A 21,234-nucleotide genomic window follows, 5' to 3' on the forward strand; every position below is an offset into this window, starting at 1 on the left:
AGAGGGAACGGCTGGAGGAAAGGAAGAGGGGGAACGGCTGGAGGAAAGGAAGAGGGAACGGCTGGAGGAGGGAAAGGAAAGGAAGAGGGAACGGCTGGAGGAAAGGAAAGGGAACGGCTGGAGGAAAGGAAGGGGGAACGGCTGAAGAGGAAAGGAAGAGGGAACGGCTGGAGGAAAGGAAGAGGGAACGGCTGGAGGAAAGGAAGAGGGAACGGCTGGAAAGGAACGGCTGGAGGAAAGGAAGAGGGAACGGCTGGAGGAAAGGAAGAGGGAACGGCTGGAGGAAACGGCTGGAGGAAAGGAAGAGGGAACGGCTGGAGGAAAGGAAGAGGGAACGGCTGGAGGAAAGGAAGAGGGAACGGCTGGAGGAAAGGAAGAGGGAACGGCTGGAGGAAAGGAAACGGCTGGAGGAAAACGGCTGGAGGAAAGGAAGAGGGAACGGCTGGAGGAAACGGCTGGAGGGAAGGGGAACGGCTGGAGGAAAGGAAGAGGGAACGGCTGGAGGAAAGGAAGAGGGAACGGCTGGAGGAAAAAGGAAGAGGGAACGGCTGGAGGAAAGGAAGAGGGAACGGCTGGAGGAAAGGAAGGGGAACGGCTGGAGGAAAGGGAACGGCTGGAGGAAAGGAAAGGAAGAGGGGAAGAGGGGCTGGAGGAAAGGAAGAGGGAACGGCTGGAGGAAAGGAAGAGGAAAGGAAAGGAAGGGAACGGCTGGAGGAAAGGAAGAGGGAACGGCTGGAGGAAAGGAAGAGGGAACGGCTGGAGGAAAGGAAGAGGGAACGGCTGGAGGAAAGGAAGGGGGAACGGCTGGAGGAAAGGAAGAGGGAACGGCTGGAGGAAAGGAAGAGGGAACGGCTGGAGGAAAGGAAAGAGGGAACGGCTGGAGGAAAGGAAGAGGGAACGGCTGGAGGAAAGGAAGAGGGAACGGCTGGAGGAAAGGGAGGGGGAACGGCTGGAGGAAAGGAAGAGGGAACGGCTGGAGGAAAGGAAGAGGGAACAGCTGGAGGAAAGGAAGAGGGAACTGCTGGAGGAAAGGAAGAGGGAACGGCTGGAGGAAAGGGAGGGGAAAGTGAAAGTCAGGGACAAACATATACACACGCACAAACACAAACTCTGTCACTCTGACACACAAGGCCATTGGGGCGTGAATCTGTTCAGTGCTACTGTAAGGTCTCCGACAGTAACTTACCATCCTGGCTGGGCTCAAGGCTGCTCCAGGTTTTACTACCTGCCTTAGGGTGTGTCCCAAATTACACCATATTCCCTTTATAGTGCACTACTTGTGACCAGGGCCCAGGGGAATAGGGTGCCATTTGGGACACATTCAGTACTTACTGTTTGATGATCTGATCTCAGACCAGTATAAAAGTACATCAGAAGTGGATCCTGGTGTGTCAAGTCAACAGTGACTCTTCTTTCTAAGCAGTAAAATGTATTTATGGTAGATTGAACTGCAGTTGAGATACTTGTACTTTCACACTATGAATAAATCCAGCTTGAATTCAAAGTGAAAGAATTCAACCTTTACCCTGACCATACAGTAGCTTCATGTCCACATCCCAGTTCAACCCTCCCCTTCCTCCTTCTACACTATCCTATCCAATAAAATGTAAGCAGTGCCCCACTCCTTAAAAAAACCTGCTAAGTGGTATATATTGTAATATGTCCTCTCCACCTTTCCCTGTGCAGATCGTGGCGGCCATCTTTGCCATCGCTGGCATCGTGATGATGACGTACGCTGACGGCTTCCACAGCCACTCTGTCATGGGGATCACCTTCGTTGTGGCCTCCGCTTCTATGTCTGCACTCTACAAGGTACTTCTCTACTCTATGAACAACCACGCAAACACACACGCACATTCTCACACACAAGACACATTTGTTTGCTTAACTGTGAGACATGGTACAGTCTTCTCTAAAAAGACAGAATTAAAGGAACACCTCATTCTTTGTGTTTGAAAGGAATGAATACATGGTTATTCTTTGTGGTTGAAAGGAATGAATACATGGTTATTCTTTGTGGTTGAAAGGAATGAATACATGGTTATTCTTTGTGGTTGAAAGGAATGAATACATGGTTATTCTTTGTGGTTGAAAGGAATGAATACATGGTTATTCTTTGTGGTTGAAAGGAATGAATACATGGTTATTCTTTGTGGTTGAAAGGAATGAATACATGGTTATTCTTTGTGGTTGAAAGGAATGAATACATGGTTATTCTTTGTGGTTGAAAGGGGGTGTGTCATCTGAGACCTTTTATGTGTCTCCATTTTTCTTTTCTCCTTCAGTGAGATGAAGATGTCCTCAAAAGGTTTCAAACAATAAATCACCCAAACATCCTCCTTTATGAGATACAGTTTAGGAGCAACGTTAGGTCTCATGTAAGGAGTCTTTGTGCATACAGGGACAGGCTCGTGAGTCTCCTTAGATTTGTTCCTTATATAATCAGGTAACAGGAGACTAGATTAGATATTGTGAAATACTATGAAGCATTCTAAAACATCTGGGCTGGGCTAAACGGGCTGTAATTTGGTGTTTCATTTGATAGACCTGCAGATGTTCAGACTGTGACAGGCAGATCCTTATAGATTCTTCAGGCAGGCAGGAGGCAGGCAGGCAGGAGGCAGGCAGGAGGCAGGCAGGCAGGCAGGAGGCAGGCAGGACGCAGGCAGGAGGCAGGCAGGCAGGCAGGATGCAGGCAGGAGGCAGGCAGGAGGCAGGCAGGGAGGCAGGAGGAGGCAGGCAGGAGGCAGGCAGGCAGGAGGCAGGCAGGCAGGCAGGAGGCAGGCAGGCAGGCAGGCAGACAGACAGACAGATAGACAGACAGTATATCAGCCAAAAACACGTTTCCCTAGAACTACACAGCTAATTCAAATAATGAACTCATCATCAAGATTTGATTATTTGAATCAGCTGTGTAGTGCTAGGGCAACAACCAAAACGTGCACCCCTTAGGGTCCCCAGGACCCAGTTTGGGAAACACTGGTGACTGCCCATGGAGGACAAACAGACACAAAGAGGGATTGATGGGTATATAATATAGCTGTTCTGTGGTGTCTCCTGTTCTATAATATGGCTGTTCTGTGGTGTATCCTATTCTATAATATGGCTGTTCTGTGGTGTCTCCTGTTCTATAATATAGCTGTTCTATAATATGGGTGTTCTGTGGTGTCTCCTGTTCTATAATATAGCTGTTCTATAATATAGCTGTTCTGTGGTGTCTCCTGTTCTATAATATAGCTGTTCTGTGGTGTCTCCTATTCTATAATATGGCTGTTCTGTGGTGTCTCCTGTTCTATAATATGGCTGCTCTGTGGTGTCTCCTGTTCTATAATATAGCTGTTCTGTGGTGTCTCCTATTCTATAATATGGCTGTTCTGTGGTGTCTCCTGTTCTATAATATGGCTGCTCTGTGGTGTCTCCTGTTCTATAATATAGCTGTTCTATAATATAGCTGTTCTGTGGTGTCTCCTGTTCTATAATATGGCTGCTCTGTGGTGTCTCCTGTTCTATAATATGGCTGTTCTGTGGTGTCTCCTGTTCTATAATATAGCTGTTCTGTGGTGTCTCCTGTTCTATAATATAGCTGTTCTATAATATGGCTGTTCTGTGGTGTCTCCTGTTCTATAATATGGCTGTTCTGTGGTGTCTCCTGTTCTATAATATGGCTGTTCTGTGGTGTCTCCTGTTCTATAATATAGCTGTTCTATAATATGGGTGTTCTGTGGTGTCTCCTGTTCTATAATATAGCTGTTCTGTGGTGTCTCCTGTTCTATAATATAGCTGTTCTGTGGTGTCTCCTGTTCTATAATATGGCTGTTCTGTGGTGTCTCCTGTTCTATAATATGGCTGTTCTGTGGTGTCTCCTGTTCTATAATATAGCTGTTCTGTGGTGTCTCCTATTCTATAATATGGCTGTTCTGTGGTGTCTCCTGTTCTATAATATGGCTGCTCTGTGGTGTCTCCTGTTCTATAATATAGCTGTTCTATAATATAGCTGTTCTGTGGTGTCTCCTGTTCTATAATATGGCTGTTCTGTGGTGTCTCCTGCCCCGCTGTCACAATGGCCTAATGTGGTCAACAGACAGCGGTGGCAGAGTGCCAGGCCAGGGAGACGGTTGGCAGGTACTCCCTCTCTCTTTGGTCTGCCCGCATGTTCTTGTTAAGGGGGGCGGAAAGTGGGGTGAATGTATGAGGTACCTACAGTACCTGATGCATCAACTCCCTCCCTCCTATCACTCTCCTCTATCCCTTTCCCTCTCCCCCTGGATCACGGTCCCCTCTTTGTTTTTACACTGCTGCTACTCGCTGTTTATTATCTATGCATAGTCACTTTACAAATGACCTCGGCTAACCTGTACCCCCGCACATTGACTCTGTACCCCCTGTATATGGGGCAGCAGGGTATCCTAGTGGTTAGAGTGTTGGACTAATAACTGGAAGGTTGCAAGTTCAAATCCCCGAGCTGACAAGGTATAAATCTGTCGTTCTTCCCCTGAACAGGCAGTTAACCAACTGTTCCTAGGCTGTCATTGTCTTAACAGACTTGCCTAGTTAAATAAAGGAAAACTTAAAAATATATATATACCCTCATTATTGTTATATAATTTTCTTTTTTGATTTAATAATTTTTTAAAACTTTAGTTTATTTAGTAAATGTTTTCTTAACTCTATTTCTTCAGCTGCATTGTTGGTTCAGGGCTTGTAAGTAAACATTTAACGGTAGGTTCTACACCTGTTGTAATTGGCACGTGACAAATACAATTTGATTTGATCCTATTTGTCTCTTTCTCTCTCTCTCTCCACAGGTGCTCTTTAAAATGGTCCTGGGCAGTGCTAAGTTTGGGGAGGCAGCGCTCTTTCTGACGATCGTCGGCGGGGCTAATTTTGTGTTCATCAGCTTTGTGCCAGTCATCCTGTACTTCACCCATGTGGAATACTTTGGTTCTCTTGAGGACATCCCCTGGTTATACCTCTGTGGGGTAGCAGGCCTGCTCTTTGGTAAGCACTGACTTCTGGAGATTACTTTCAGTGTAGAGACTGATGCAAACCTCAACCAGTGTGGAGACTGATACAAACCTCAACCAGTGTAGAGACTGATGCAAACCTCAACCAGTGTGGAGGCTGATGCAAACCTCAACCAGTGTGGAGACTGATGCAAACCTCAACCAGTGTGGAGGCTGATACAAACCTCAACCAGTGTGGAGACTGATGCAAACCTCAACCAGTGTAGAGACTGATGCAAACCTCAACCAGTGTGGAGACTGATGCAAACCTCAACCAGTGTGCATACTGATGCAAACCTCAACCAGTGTGGAGACTGATACAAACCTCAACCAGTGTAGAGACTGATACAAACCTCAACCAGTGTGGAGACTGATACAAACCTCAACCAGTGTGGAGACTGATACAAACCTCAACCAGTGTGGAGACTGATACAAACCTCAACCAGTGTGGAGACTGATACAACCCTCTACCAGTGTGGAGACTGATACAACCCTCAACCAGTGTGGAGACTGATACAACCCTCTACCAGTGTGGAGACTGATACAACCCTCTACCAGTGTGGAGACTGATACAACCCTCAACCAGTATGGAGACTGATACAAACCCTCAACCAGTGTGGAGACTGATACAAACCCTCAACCAGTGTGGAGACTGATACAACCCTCAACCAGTGTGGAGACTGATACAACCCTCAACCAGTGTGGAGACTGATACAACCCTCTACCAGTGTGGAGACTGATACAACCCTCTACCAGTGTGGAGACTGATACAACCCTCTACCAGTGTGGAGACTGATACAACCCTCAACCAGTGTGGAGACTGATACAACCCTCAACCAGTGTGGAGACTGATACAAACCTCAACCAGTGTGGAGACTGATACAAACCTCAACCAGTGTGGAGACTGATACAACCCTCTACCAGTGTGGAGACTGATACAACCCTCAACCAGTGTGGAGACTGATACAACCCTCAACCAGTATGGAGACTGATACAAACCTCAACCAGTGTGGAGACTGATACAACCCTCAACCAGTGTAGAGACTGATGCAAACCTCAACCAGTGTGGAGACTGATGCAAACCTCAACCAGTGTAGAGACTGATGCAAACCTCAACCAGTGTGGAGACTGATACAAACCTCAACCAGTGTGGAGACTGATACAACCCTCAACCAGTGTGGAGACTGATACAACCCTCTACCAGTGTGGAGACTGATACAAACCTCAACCAGTGTAGAGACTGATACAACCCTCCACCAGTGTGGAGACTGATACAACCCTCCACCAGTGTGGAGACTGATACAACCCTCTACCAGTGTGGAGACTGATACAACCCTCCACCAGTGTGGAGACTGATACAACCCTCTACCAGTGTGGAGACTGATACAACCCTCTACCAGTGTGGAGACTGATACAACCCTCCACCAGTGTGGAGACTGATACAACCCTCCACCAGTGTGGAGACTGAGTTAATAGGCTGCATTGAAAAGTTGCCTTATACTTGCTGACTACTTTCTCTTTTTGACTGTGAGTGAAATAGTTGTAGTTAATAAGTAAAGTTGAACTTTTTCTCCTCCACAGCTTTCAATATCCTGGTGAACTTTGGCATTGCCATCACGTACCCCACATTAATCTCTCTGGGCATTGTCCTGAGTGTCCCTGTCAATGCCAGTAAGTCTATGCTCCTTCTCCTCCAACTCTACTGTGTCCTTGTCCTTTTCTCCAGATATTTATCCCAGCCAATGGAACAACCTTAACTCAGGCCGGGATTCAATTCTAGGAGTTGTGGTTTTTAAAGGTAATGTTACCGCATTCACAGAGATCCCATTCACAGAGATCCCATTCACAGAGATCCCATTCACGGTAAACGCTGCATCTGCCGGGAAATTGCTTTTCAAAGCCGCAATGCCTATAATCCGCGATGAAATTGAATCCCGGCCTCTTTCCCTGTAAATAATCAGAATTCATGAAAACATTACAGTTTTGAAAACATAGCTTGTCCAAAAAAAAGTGATCTCTTGGCACAACTGAGTGAAACAAGGGTGTCTCAACTTCCCCCTTTGACTCAACTTCCCCCCTCTCCCCTAGTGTTGATTCAGATTGATGTGTTGTGTTGGGGACCTGTTTGTGTTAATGTTATGTCTCTTCTGTCAGCGTTATGTTATGAAGGCCTGATCATTAAGTTTGAGGTAATATAAGCCCTTGTTATGTTGTGTTCCAGTGGTTGACCTGTACACATGTGAGATCCACTTCAACGCAGTGCGTCTGATCGCCGTGTTGATCATCTGCCTGGGCTTCCTGATGTTGCTGCTTCCAGAGGACTGGGACCAGTGCTTCATCCAGCTCCATGCTAAGCTGCAGAGTAAACGGGAGGAACCAGCCGAGGAGGAGGCAGGGCCCGGCTCCAGCCTCAACTGGAGCAGGAGAGCAAGGCCCTCCATGTCTACCTTTACACACTGACCACCGTTTAATGTGGAGGGACGGACGGACACACTGAAACAGACAGGCAGAGGCAAACACGCACACGAATGGATGAATGGACAGATGGACAGATACAGACACGCATACAGTGTACAGACACACATACCGATACACACACACACACACACCTTGGACACTTGATTGCCATGATGACCTGCATGGTCGACCTCTGCCCTCCGCCCTCTCTCTTTCCCCTTCCCTCTCACTAGTTTCTGCCTGGAAACCTTTCTGTTGGTCTGTCAGTCCATCTGGGTCTGTTCAAGACCTTTTCATTTCACTGCAAAAAGCACTGATATCAATGTTTGTTCATTTCACAATCAACAAAGAATTATTTCCTACTTGACCTCCACCATTTTAGAAGTCATCAGAGTTGGTGCATGGGCTCACGTCATTTAGCAATACCTCAAAGTCATTCCATTGGACTGATACATGTATTTACATCATGCCTGGGAAGACTTGCGAACTTGCCTTTGCTTTTCAAAAGACAAGGATAGATTGACAGACTAATAATAGTTACATGTTTTTGTCAGACTGATGATGGACTTTCTGGCTTTAACATCATGTTCCCATCCCAACCTCCAAGATCCAGAGAAGAAGAGAACCAGGAGAGATGGAGTTCTGGTGGGCATGTCCCTGTTGTCCCTCAGGTGTCAACATCATGTTCCCATCAACCTTCAAGGTCCAGAGAAGAAGAGAACCAGGAGAGATGGAGTTCTGGTGGGCATGTCCCTGTTGTCCCTCAGGTGTCAACATCATGTTCCCATCAACCTTCAAGGTCCAGAGAAGAAGAGAACCAGGAGAGATGGAGTTCTGGTGGGCATGTCCCTGTTGTCCCTCAGGTGTCAACATCATGTTCCCATCCCAACCTCCAAGATCCAGAGAAGAAGAGAACCAGGAGAGACAGAGTTCTGGTGGGCATGTCCCTGTTGTCCCTCAGGTGTCAACATCATGTTCTGTTGTCCCTCAGGTGTCAACATCATGTTCCTATCAACCTTCAAGGTCCAGAGAAGAAGAGAACCAGGAGAGATGGAGTTCTGGTGGGCATGTCCCTGTTGTCCCTCAGGTGTCAACCTTCCAAGGTCCAGAGAAGAAGAGAACCAGGAGAGATGGAGTTCTGGTGGGCATGTCCCTGTTGTCCCTCAGGTGTCAACATCATGTTCCTATCAACCTTCAAGGTCCAGAGAAGAAGAGAACCAGGAGAGACGGAGTTCTGGTGGACATGTCCCTGTTGTCCCTCAGGTGTCAACATCATGTTCCTATCAACCTTCAAGGTCCAGAGAAGAAGAGAACCAGGAGAGACAGAGTTCTGGTGGGCATGTCCCTGTTGTCCCTCAGGTGTCAACATCATGTTCCTATCAACCTTCAAGATCCAAAGAAGAAGAGAACCAGGAGAGACAGAGTTCTGGTGGGCATGTCCCTGTTGTCCCTCAGGTGTCAACATCATGGCAAAGACCTGCCTTTAGTGCACTGTAGATCTCCACAGCCCAATTCCAAACAGACGCTAGCCCCTAAACCCTAGCCCCTAAACCCTAGCCCCTACTACTTTGGCACTTCATGTAGATCTGAAAAGATTAGATAGGTATAATCAGTAAGGTAATGGGTCCATATTGTCCTCTATTAGATAGGTATAATCAGTAAGGTAATGGGTCCATACTGTCCTCTATTAGATAGGTATAATCAGTAAGATAATGAGTCCATACTGTCCTCTATTAGATAGGTATAATCAGTATGGTAATGGGTCCATACTGTCCTCTATTAGATAGGTATAATCAGTAAGGTAATGGGTCCATACTGTCCTCTATTAGATAGGTATAATCAATAAGGTAACGAGTCCATATTGTCCTCTATTAGATAGGTATAATCAGTAAGGTAATGGGTCCATATTGTCCTCAGAATTTCCACCTTATTAGATCTTCACAACTGCATAGGGGGTAGGGGGCGATTTGGGATTTGACGTTAATTCACATTTTGGTTGCCCTCCACCTCAGGAGCCTGTAGATGTTAGGGTGTGAAAGAATCTGTCTGGGCGTTTCACTATCAATCTGAGCCATGGAATGTCTCGCTGTGCCTCTAGCAAATGAGAAGAGCCAGAGCCATCTACAGCCACACTGATTGGCCACCTGCTGTGATACACTTCCCCCTTAGATCAGATCCAGAGCTCCTGCTGGTTCCAGGCTGACACCCTCAGATCCAGAGCTCCTGCTGGTTCCAGGCTGACACCCTCAGATCCAGAGCTCCTGCTGGTTCCAGGCTGACACCCTCAGATCCAGAGCTCCTGCTGGTTCCAGGCTGACACCCTCAGATCCAGAGCTCCAGCTGATTCCAGGCTGACAACTTCAGATCCAGAGCTCCAGCTGGTTCCAGGCTGACAACTTCAGATCCAGAGCTCCAGCTGGTTCCAGGCTGACACCCTCAGATCCAGAGCTCCAGCTGGTTCCAGGCTGACACCCTCAGATCCAGAGCTCCAGCTGGTTCCAGGCTGACACCCTCAGATCCAGAGCTCCAGCTGGTTCCAGGCCGAAACCCACTGCTCAGTCCCATGGCTTCAGTCACGACACTCCAGACCAGCCAAACTTAACCAAGCAGCTACATTTGCATTATTTCAAAGTCATTTCAACCTCCTTAGCTACCACTCAGCTTCTGCTTTGATACCTGTCGGTAGATTTCCCACCTTTAAAGTCACCTTATCATGAGGCAGACGTACTATAGTGGTATACTCTGTCAGTTAGCCAGTGTTGCAGCAACACTAGCCTAGGTTCCAGTCTGTTTATGCCCTCTTACCAACTCCTTATAGAATTGTCATGGCTTGGGAGTTGGAAAGAGCACAACCAGATCTGTGATCAGGCTAATGACACACAGGGACAAATCAAACTGCAAGTGATGATCTGTAAGGGTGTTGTCTCCTGTGCAAACCTTATCCCAAGATGCACAGCCAGGGGTGGGTAGAAATTATTACTCTGTCTGTGGCATTTTGGTGGAGGAGCCATTAAGGTAGTCCCATTGAAGTCATAGTGAGATCGGCTACGACATGTTCTGGCTGTGGTAGGATCGAGCTCTGTCTTCAAGATACTGTTTTTATTTATTCCATTGATTATGATTCTAAGGCAAGTTAACCACTGTGAGGACTCTTCAGGGTTACTGATGAGGTAACGAAGCGAGCAAAACACAGACCACAATGTAGGCGCGGCTTCAAACAGGAAGTGGGCAGAACCTCTGCCTTGTTGTGAATGTATACATGACCACTGCTCAACACTCACCATGTGCTATCTATCTTTTCTATTTCTTCGGAGGGAGGCACCATTTGACTGGATATGCCACAGCCTCACACTACAACCATTCTTATTGCACTCATCCTTCTTGAATGAACTCTGAGATGCATCTTATTGAATGGACGTGTTTTTCTATTTCTGCATTTAGTTTGACCACTGATGTGAAGGGACAGCGAGTGACTGACATCTACAGAACAAGCATGCAGAGATGACCAGATATAACTGAGCAGTCCATTCACTTCACTGCCTATTCTTTTTGTTCTGCAATAGAGTACAGGGTTGGGCTCAGTTCCATTTCAATTCAGTCAATTCTGGAAATAAACTGAAATTCCAATTCCCCTCATTGAAAAGCATTGAGGAACATTTTAATTGAAGTTTGGAATTTCAGTCTTACATTGTCTGAATTGTAATGGTACTGAGACCAACCCTGAATAGAAGTACTACATCAGCACTGTAATCTCTAATTGTCATTCTTCGTAATGACAATATAATCATGATATTGTATTCCTCTGGAATTATTGCTAGACATAACTGTAAACCTTTGTAAGGAATGAAGCTGACTTTTACACTGAAATAATAAATGCAACATATGATTATCACATCTGAAGAAGAATACAGCGTGGTTGGATTACATGATGACGCCATGTGTTAGATCAGTTAGTTCTTCAACAAGTGTAATCACATCTGAAGAAGAATACAGCGTGGTTGGATTACATGATGACGCCATGTGTTAGATCAGTTAGTTCTTCAACAAGTGTAATCACATCTGAAGAAAATAAGAATTTTTAGATACATTTCAGCGTTTTGGATTACATGATATGTGTTAGATCAGTTAGTTCTTCAACAAGTGTAATCACATCTGAAGAAGAATACAGCGTTTTGATGACGCCATGTGTAGAAGTTAGTTCTTCAACAAGTGTAATCACATCTGAAGAAGAATATAGCGTTTAATTTACATGATGACATGTGTTAGACAGTTAGTTCTTCAACAAGTGTAATCACATCTGAAGAAGAATACAGCGTGGTTGGATTTAAGATCAGTTAGTTCTTCAACAAGTGTAATCACATCTGAAGAAGAATACAGCGTGGTTGGATTACATGAAGCCATGTGTTAGATCAGTTAGTTCTTCAACAAGTGTAATCACATCTGAAGAATACAATTACAATGACGCCATGTGTTAACAGTTAGTTCTTCAACAAGTTAATCACATCTGAAGAAGAATACAGCGTGGTTGGATTACATGATGACGCCATTTCAGTTAGTTCTTCAACAAGTGTAATCACATCTGAAGAAGAATACAGCGTGGTTGGATTACATGATGACGCCATGTGTTAGATCAGTTAGTTCTTCAACAAGTGTAATCACATCTGAAGAAGAATACAGCGTGGATTTAATTGGATTACATGATGAGGTACTAGACAGTATAACATATTTAATTTACATGTGTTAGATCAGTTAGTTCTTCAACAAGTGTAATCACACTGAAGAAGAATACAGCGTGGTTGGATTAGTTAGATCAGTTAGTTCTTAATCACATCTGAAGAAGAATACAGCGTGGTTGGATTACAATGACATGTGTTAGATCAGTTAGTTCTTCAACAAGTGTAATCACATCTGAAGAAGAATACAGCGTGGTTGGATTACATGATGACGCCATGTGTTAGATCAGTTAGTTCTTCAACAAGTGTAATCACATCTGAAGAAGAATACAGCGTGGTTGGATTACATGATGACGCCATGTGTTAGATCAGTTAGTTCTTCAACAAGTGTAATCACATCTGAAGAAGAATACAGCGTGGTTGGATTACATTTATTTGTTTACTGGATTAGTATTAGTATTTTCTTTTACGGGATTTGCAATGTGTGTTTTAGAATGTGTTGAATTGTCCCTATATGTCAAACATGTGAAAAGGAAATAACTAAACAAAGGAACTAGACAATATAACAGATTTAATTTACAAAGGAACTAGACAGTATAACAGATTTAATTTACAAAGGAACTAGACAGTATAACAGATTTAATTTACAAAGGAACTAGACAGTATAACAGATTTAATTTACAAAGGAACTAGACAGTATAACAGATTTAATTTACAAAGGAACTAGACAGTATAACAGATTTAATTTACAAAGGTACTAGACAGTATAACAGATTTAATTTACAAAGGAACTAGTCAGTATAACAGATGTAATTTACAAAGGAACTAGACAGTATAACAGATTTAATTTACAAAGGAACTAGACAGTATAACAGATTTAATTTACAAAGGAACTAGACAATATAACAGATTTAATTTACAAAGGAACTAGACAGTATAACAGATTTAATTTACAAAGGAACTAGACAATATAACAGATTTAATTTACAAAGGAACTAGACAGTATAACAGATTTAATTTACAAAGGAACTAGACAGTATAACAGATTTAATTTACAAAGGAACAGATTTAATTTTTACAAAGGAACTAGACAGTATAACAGATTTAATTTACAAAGGAACTAGACAGTATAACAGATTTAATTTACAAAGGAACTAGACAGTATAACAGATTTAATTTACAAAGGAACTAGACAGTATAACAGATTTAATTTACAAAGGAACTAGACAGTATAACAGATTTAATTTACAAAGGAACTAGACAGTATAACAGATTTAATTTACAAAGGAACTAGACAGTATAACAGATTTAATTTACAAAGGAACTAGACAGTATAATATTTAATTTACAAACACTAGACATTAACAATTTAACAAAGGAACTAGACAATATAACAGATTTAATTTACAAAGGAACTAGAATATAACAGATTTAATTTACAAAGGAACTAGTCAGTATAACAGATTTAATTTACAAAGGAACTAGTCAGTATAACAGATTTAATTTACAAAGGAACTAGACAATATAACAGATTTAATTTACAAACAGGAACTAGACAGTATAACAGATTTAATTTACAAAGGAACTAGACAGTATAACAGATTTAATTTACAAAGGAACTAGACAGTATAAAGGAACTAGACAGTATAACAGATTTAATTTACAAAGGAACTAGACAGTATAACAGATTTAATTTACAAAGGAACTAGACAGTACAGATTTAATTTACAAAGGAACTAGACAGTATAACAGATTTAATTTACAAAGGAACTAGACAGTATAACAGATTTAATTTACAAAGGAACTAGACAGTATAACAGATTTAATTTACAAAGGAACTAGACAGTATAACAGATTTAATTTACAAAGGAACTAGACAGTATAACAGATTTAATTTACAAAGGAACTAGACAGTATAACAGATTTAATTTACAAAGGAACTAGACAGTATAACAGATTTAATTTACAAAGGAACTAGACAGTATAACAGATTTAATTTACAAAGGAACTAGACAGTATAACAGATCCCCCCCGCGAAACGGCTTAATTTACAAAGGAACTAGACAATATAACAGATTTAATTTACAAAGGAACTAGACAGTATGACAGATTTAATTTACAAAGGAACTAGACAATATAACAGATTTAATTTACAAAGGTACTAGACAATATAACAGATTTAATTTACAAAGGAACTAGACAGTATAACAGATTTAATTTACAAAGGAACTAGACAGTATAACAGATTTAATTTACAAAGGAACTAGACAATATAACAGATTTAATTTACAAAGGAACTAGACAGTATAACAGATTTAATTTACAAAGGTACTAGACAGTATAACAGATTTAATTTACAAAGGAACTAGACAGTATAACAGATTTAATTTACAAAGGAACTAGACAGTATAACAGATTTAATTTACAAAGGAACTAGACAGTATAACAGATTTAATTTACAAAGGTACTAGACAGTATAACAGATGTAATTTACAAAGGAACTAGACAGTATAACAGATGTAATTTACAAAGGAACTAGACAGTATAACAGATTTAATTTATAACAGATTTAATTTACAAAGGAACTAGACAGTATAACAGATTTAATTTACAAAGGAACTAGACAGTATAACAGATTTAATTTACAAAGGAACTAGACAGTATAACAGATTTAATTTACAAAGGAACTAGACAGTATAACAGATTTAATTTACAAAGGAACTAGACAGTATAACAGATTTAATTTACAAAGGAACTAGACAGTATAACAGATTTAATTTACAAAGGAACTAGACAGTATAACAGATTTAATTTACAAAGGTACTAGACAGTATAACAGATTTAATTTACAAAGGAACTAGACAGTATAACAGATGTAATTTACAAAGGAACTAGACAGTATAACAGATTTAATTTACAAAGGTATAACAGACAAAGGTATAACAGATTTAATTTACAAAGGAACTAGACAGTATAACAGATTTAATTTACAAAGGAACTAGACAGTATAACAGATTTAATTTACAAAGGAACTAGACAGTATAACAGATTTAATTTACAAAGGAACTAGACAGTATAACAGATTTAATTTACAAAGGAACTAGACAGTATAACAGATTTAATTTACAAAGGTACTAGACAGTATAACAGATTTAATTTACAAAGGTACTAGACAGTATAACAGATTTAATTTACAAAGGAACTAGTCAGTATAACAGATGTAATTTACAAAGGAACTAGACAGTATAACAGATTTAATTTACAAAGGAACTAGACAGTATAACAGATTTAATTTACAAAGGAACTAGACAGTAGTAGGCGAGAGCCAAATCGGCATATTCAGAGGGGATGCGCACGGTGGAGACCTGGTCTGGACTTTCCACCATAGTAGCACCGACAGAAACCCCTCCCCGAGCACTTTAGTGGCCACCCCGTGAGAGCCCTCTGTTGCCACAAAATAGTGGGGTCATGACAGGCCAACCAGGGTAGACCCAGCACCACGGGAAACGCAGGAGAATCAATAAGGAAGAGGCTGATTCTCTCCTTGTGACCCTCCTGCATAACCATGTCTAGTGGAGCGGTGGCCTCCCTAATTAGCCCTGGCCCTATTGGTCGACTATCTAGGGAAGGGCATGTCCACAGGAACAATGGGAATCCCTAAACTATGGGCAAATTATCTGTCAATAAAATTCCCAGCTGCGCCTGAATCTACTAGTGCCTTATGCTGGGAATGGGGGGAATCAGGAAAATTAATCAACAAAAACATGTGAGCAACAGGGGGCTCTGGGTGAGCCTGGTGCCGACTCACCTGGGGTGACACGATAGTGCCCTGCCTGCTGCCTCGACTCCTAGAGGAACCTCCCCAGCACCGACCGGCAGTGTGCCCTCTGCGGCCACAGATGGTGCTTGGAACGGCCCCTCCTCCGGTCGCCCTAAGTGCAGCTTCATGGGCGTTGTAGCGGTGGTGCTGGGGGATGGAACCAACAGACACCGATCTGGACGTCCGCAGGTAGCCAGCAGGTTATCCGACCGGATGGACATGTCCACCAGCTGGTCAAAGGTGAGTGTGGTTTCCCTGCAGGCCAACTCCCTACGGACGTCCTCACGCAAACTACAATGGTAGTGATCGATCAGGGCCCTGCCGTTCCATCCCGTGCTGGCGGCCAGGGTCAGAAAGTCCAACGCAAACTCCTGTGCGCTCCTTGTCTCCTGCCTAAGGTGAAAAAGCCGTTCACTCGCCGCTCTACCCTCAGGTGGGTGGTCGAAAACTTCCCGGAAACGGCGGGTGAACTCCTCAAATTGGTCCAACACTGCTTCTCCTTCCCCCCAAACGGCGTTGGCCCACTCCAGGGCTTTCCCTGATGCAGGAGACCAGGGTGGACACGCTCTCGGCCCGAGGGAGCCCCTGACATCCCGAAGCCGTCCCATCATACTCCCTCAGAAGAGCGAGCCGGATCCCACTGGGACCAGGTGAAGGAGCGGTGGGTAGTGGTGCCATTGGTGGTGTCGTTGGAGGCGTTGGAGGCACTCCTCTTCTCTCCCAGCAATCCATCGTCTGCAGGACGCGATCCATGCCGGTGCCGAGATGTTGCAGCATGGCCGCATGCTGCTGGACGCGCTCCTCGACCCTTAATACTGGGTTGTCTGCTCCTGCTGACTCCATATCCTCAACTGTTGCGGGATTCTGTCAGAATGGTGGGTGTAGCTGGTGTATGCAGTCAGGAGCAGGAGAGCAGAGAACTGGGAGCAACGTAACTTTACTCAGAATAATGAATGGTGCAAGGTAAAACACTACACTTGCCCAGACACAAATACACGAACATCAACGTTTACACACGTGCAAGAAACAGCACCTGTCGAAATAACCAGTCACCGACATTACCGAACATGACATAAAACAATCCCGCACAACGCCATGGGGGAAACAGAGGGTTAAATACATGAACAATAATTAGGGGAATGAAAAACAGGTGTGTAGAAACAAAGACAAAACAAAAGGAAAATGAAAAGTGGATCGGCGATGGCTAGTAGACCGGCGACGCCTACCTCCGAGCACCGCCCGAACAAGGAGCTGAAGTCGTGCAACGCCTACCTCCGAGCGCCGCCCGAACAAGGTCTAGGAACATCTCACATTCCAGTGTTTCTAATGAAGTGTAGATTACATCTCACATTCCAGTGCCGCCCTAACAAGGAGCTGTAGATTACAACTCCATTCCTCTAATGAAGGCGTAGATTACATCTCAACCAGGAGCTAATGAAGGTGTAGAACTAGACATCTAACATTTTAGTTTCTAAGAAGGTGTAGAGTATAACATCTCAATTCAAAGGAGCTGACAGTGTAATTTACAAATCTCACATTCCAGATGCCCAAAGGAACTAGAAGTATAGTGATTTAATTTACAAAGGCACTAGACGCCTACCAAAGGAACTAGACAGTATAACCGCCCAAAAGGTGTAGAACATTCAATCCCAGGAACTGGAGGTATAAGATTTAATTTCAAAGGCCGCCCGAACAAGGACAGTGCAATAAGTGCCGCCCGAACAAGGAGAGGAACCCACATTCCAGTGTTTCTGAAGTGTAATTTACCTCCGAGTGCCGCCCGAACAAGGAGAGGAACCCACATTCCAGTGCTGAAGTTTCTAACAGATTTAATTTACATAGACAGTATAACAGATTTAATTTACAAAGGAACTAGACAGTATAACAGATTTAATTTACAAAGGAACTAGACAGTATAACAGATTTAATTTACAAACACTAGACAGTATAACAGATTTAATTTACAAAGGAACTAGACAGTATAACAGATTTAATTTACAAAGGAACTAGACAGTATAACAGATGTAATTTACAAAGGAACTAGACAGTATAACAGATGTAATTTACAAAGGAACTAGACAGTAGTGTTACAAAGGAACAGATGTAATTTACAAAGGAACTAGACAGTATAGATTTAATTCCAGTGTTTCTAACATTTAATTTACAAAGGAACCAGTGTTATAACAGATTTAATTTACAAAGGAACTAGACAGTATAACAGATTTAATTTACAAAGGAACTAGACAGTATAACAGATTTAATTTACAAAGGAACTAGACAGTATAACAGATTTAATTTACAAAGGAACTAGACAGTATAACAGATTTAATTTACAAAGGAACTAGACAGTATAACAGATTTAATTTACAAAGGAACTAGACAGTATAACAGATGTAATTTACACAGTGGAGCGCAGCTGCTTGTCAAGAAGCCACACTCATGTTAGAAGTTCAGCTCCCTGAAACAATTATTTTCAAATAAAAAACTAATTTAATCAAAAAAAGGGGAATTTCTATCATCCTAATGAAGGTCTAGATTACATCTCACATTCCAGTGTTTCTAATGGAGGTGTAGATTACATCTCACATTCCAGTGTTTCTAATGAAGGTCTAGATTACATCTCACATTCCAGTGTTTCTAATGAAGGTGTAGATTACATCTCACATTCCAGTGTTTCTAATGGAGGTGTAGATTACATCTCACATTCCAGTGTTTCTAATGAAGGTGTAGATTACATCTCACATTCCAGTGTTTCTAATGGAGGTCTAGATTACATCTCACATTCCAGTGTTTCTAATGAAGGTGTAGATTACATCTCACATTCCAGTGTTTCTAATGAAGGTGTAGATTACATCTCACATTCCAGTGTTTCTAATGAAGGTGTAGATTACATCTCACATTCCAGTGTTTCTAATGAAGGTGTAGATTACATCACACATTCCAGTGTTTCTAATGGAGGTCTAGATTACATCTCACATTCCAGTGTTTCTAATGAAGGTGTAGATTACATCTCACATTCCAGTGTTTCTAATGAAGGTCTAGATTACATCTCACATTCCAGTGTTTCTAATGGAGGTGTAGATTACATCTCACATTCCAGTGTTTCTAATGAAGGTGTAGATTACATCTCACATTCCAGTGTTTCTAATGGAGGTGTAGATTACATCTCACATTCCAGTGTTCCTAATGAAGGTGTAGATTACATCTCACATTCCAGTGTTTCTAATGAAGGTGTAGATTACATCTCACATTCCAGTGTTTCTAATGAAGGTGTAGATTACATCTCACATCCCAGTGTAGATTACATCTCACATTCCAGTGTTTCTAATGAAGGTGTAGATTACATCTCACATTCCAGTGTTTCAGTGTTACATCTCACATTCCAATGAGGTGTAGATTACATCTCACATTCCAGTGTTTCTAATGAAGGTGTAGATTACATCTCACATTCCAGTGTTTCTAATGGAGGTGTAGATTACATCTCACATTCCAGTGTTTCTAATGGAGGTCTAGATTACATCTCACATTCCAGTGTTTCTAATGAAGGTGTAGATTACATCTCACATTCCAGTGTTTCTAATGAAGGTCTAGATTACATCTCACATTCCAGTGTTTCTAATGAAGGTGTAGATTACATCTCACATTCCAGTGTTTCTAATGGAGGTGTAGATTACATCTCACATTCCAGTGTTTCTAATGGAGGTCTAGATTACATCTCACATTCCAGTGTTTCTAATGAAGGTGTAGATTACATCTCACATTCCAGTGTTTCTAATGAAGGTGTAGATTACATCTCACATTCCAGTGTTTCTAATGAAGGTGTAGATTACATCTCACATTCCAGTGTTCCTAATGGAGGTGTAGATTACATCTCACATTCCAGTGTTTCTAATGAAGGTGTAGATTACATCTCACATTCCAGTGTTCCTAATGAAGGTGTAGATTACATCTCACATTCCAGTGTTTCTAATGAAGGTGTAGATTACATCTCACATTCCAGTGTTCCTAATGGAGGTGTAGATTACATCTCACATTCCAGTGTTTCTAATGGAGGTGTAGATTACATCTCACATTCCAGTGTTTCTAATGGAGGTGTAGATTACATCTCACATTCCAGTGTTTCTAATGGAGGTCTAGATTACATCTCACATTCCAGTGTTTCAGTGATTACATCTCACATTCCAGTGTTTCTAATGAAGGTCTAGATTACATCTCACATTCCAGTGTTTCTAATGGAGGTCTAGATTACATCTCACATTCCAGTGTTTCTAATGAAGGTGTAGATTACATCTCACATTCCAGTGTTCCTAATGGAGGTGTAGATTACATCTCACATTCCAGTGTTTCTAATGGAGGTCTAGATTACATCTCACATTCCAGTGTTTCTAATGGAGGTGTAGATTACATCTCACATTCCAGTGTTTCTAATGGAGGTGTAGATTACATCTCACATTCCAGTGTTTCTAATGGAGGTCTAGATTACATCTCACATTCCAGTGTTTCTAGATTACATCTCACATTCCAGTGTTTCTAATGAAGGTGTAGATTACATCTCACATTCCAGTGTTTCTAATGGAGGTGTAGATTACATCTCACATTCCAGTGTTTCTAATGGAGGTGTAGATTACATCTCACATTCCAGTGTTTCTAATGGAGGTCTAGATTACATCTCACATTCCAGTGTTTCTAATGGAGGTCTAGATTACATCTCACATTCCAGTGTTTCTAATGGAGGTCTAGATTACATCTCACATTCCAGTGTTTCTAATGGAGGTCTAGATTACATCTCACATTCCAGTGTTTCTAATGGAGGTCTAGATTACATCTCACATTCCAGTGTTTCTAATGGAGGTCTAGATTACATCTCACATTCCAGTGTTTCTAATGGAGGTATAGATTACATCTCACATTCCAGTGTTTCTAATGGAGGTGTAGATTACATCTCACATTCCAGTGTTTCTAATGGAGGTATAGATTACATCTCACATTCCGGTGTTTCTAATGGAGGTATAGATTATCTCACATTCCACTATTCAAACTTGTAAACAAGACTGTATAGGATTTCTGTTAATCAGACTCTGTGCAGCCAATGGCAATGTCTGCTCTAGGGATAATGCCGGGAGCCACTTGTGGATTTGACAGCTCTAACGCAGTTCTGCCTCTGACACCATCAAAACAACTGCTATGCTGATGTTGGCTAAAGTGGATCTGATTGGATCGAGCCGTTAATCTTCTGTTTTACCCCACGTCCTCTGAGGTTGGAGCGCGGGGTAAGTCATAG

General features: G+C 42.3%; 1 protein-coding gene across 8 annotated transcripts in view; it reads left to right on the top strand.

The window, feature by feature from the left end:
• slc35f3b (solute carrier family 35 member F3b) overlaps window positions 1-11,354 on the top strand; it is a 90,153-nt gene extending 78,799 nt beyond the window's left edge. For 2 of the 8 annotated variants that reach the window (XM_042317811.1, XM_042317804.1), the window contains exons 6-11: window positions 1,687-1,812; window positions 4,806-4,998; window positions 6,585-6,674; window positions 7,225-8,421; window positions 8,452-8,547; window positions 8,628-11,354. In XM_042317811.1, the coding sequence (XP_042173745.1) occupies window positions 1,687-1,812; window positions 4,806-4,998; window positions 6,585-6,674; window positions 7,225-7,463 (648 nt within the window). In that variant the 3' untranslated portion in view covers window positions 7,464-8,421; window positions 8,452-8,547; window positions 8,628-11,354. The other 6 variants (XM_042317807.1, XM_042317806.1, XM_042317810.1 and 3 more) reach the window with 6 other exon arrangements.
• The last annotated feature ends 9,880 nt before the right edge of the window (window positions 11,355-21,234 follow it).

The sequence above is a fragment of the Oncorhynchus tshawytscha genome, unplaced genomic scaffold (assembly GCF_018296145.1).
Source record: "Oncorhynchus tshawytscha isolate Ot180627B unplaced genomic scaffold, Otsh_v2.0 Un_scaffold_9311_pilon_pilon, whole genome shotgun sequence".
Classification (NCBI taxonomy): domain Eukaryota; kingdom Metazoa; phylum Chordata; class Actinopteri; order Salmoniformes; family Salmonidae; genus Oncorhynchus; species Oncorhynchus tshawytscha.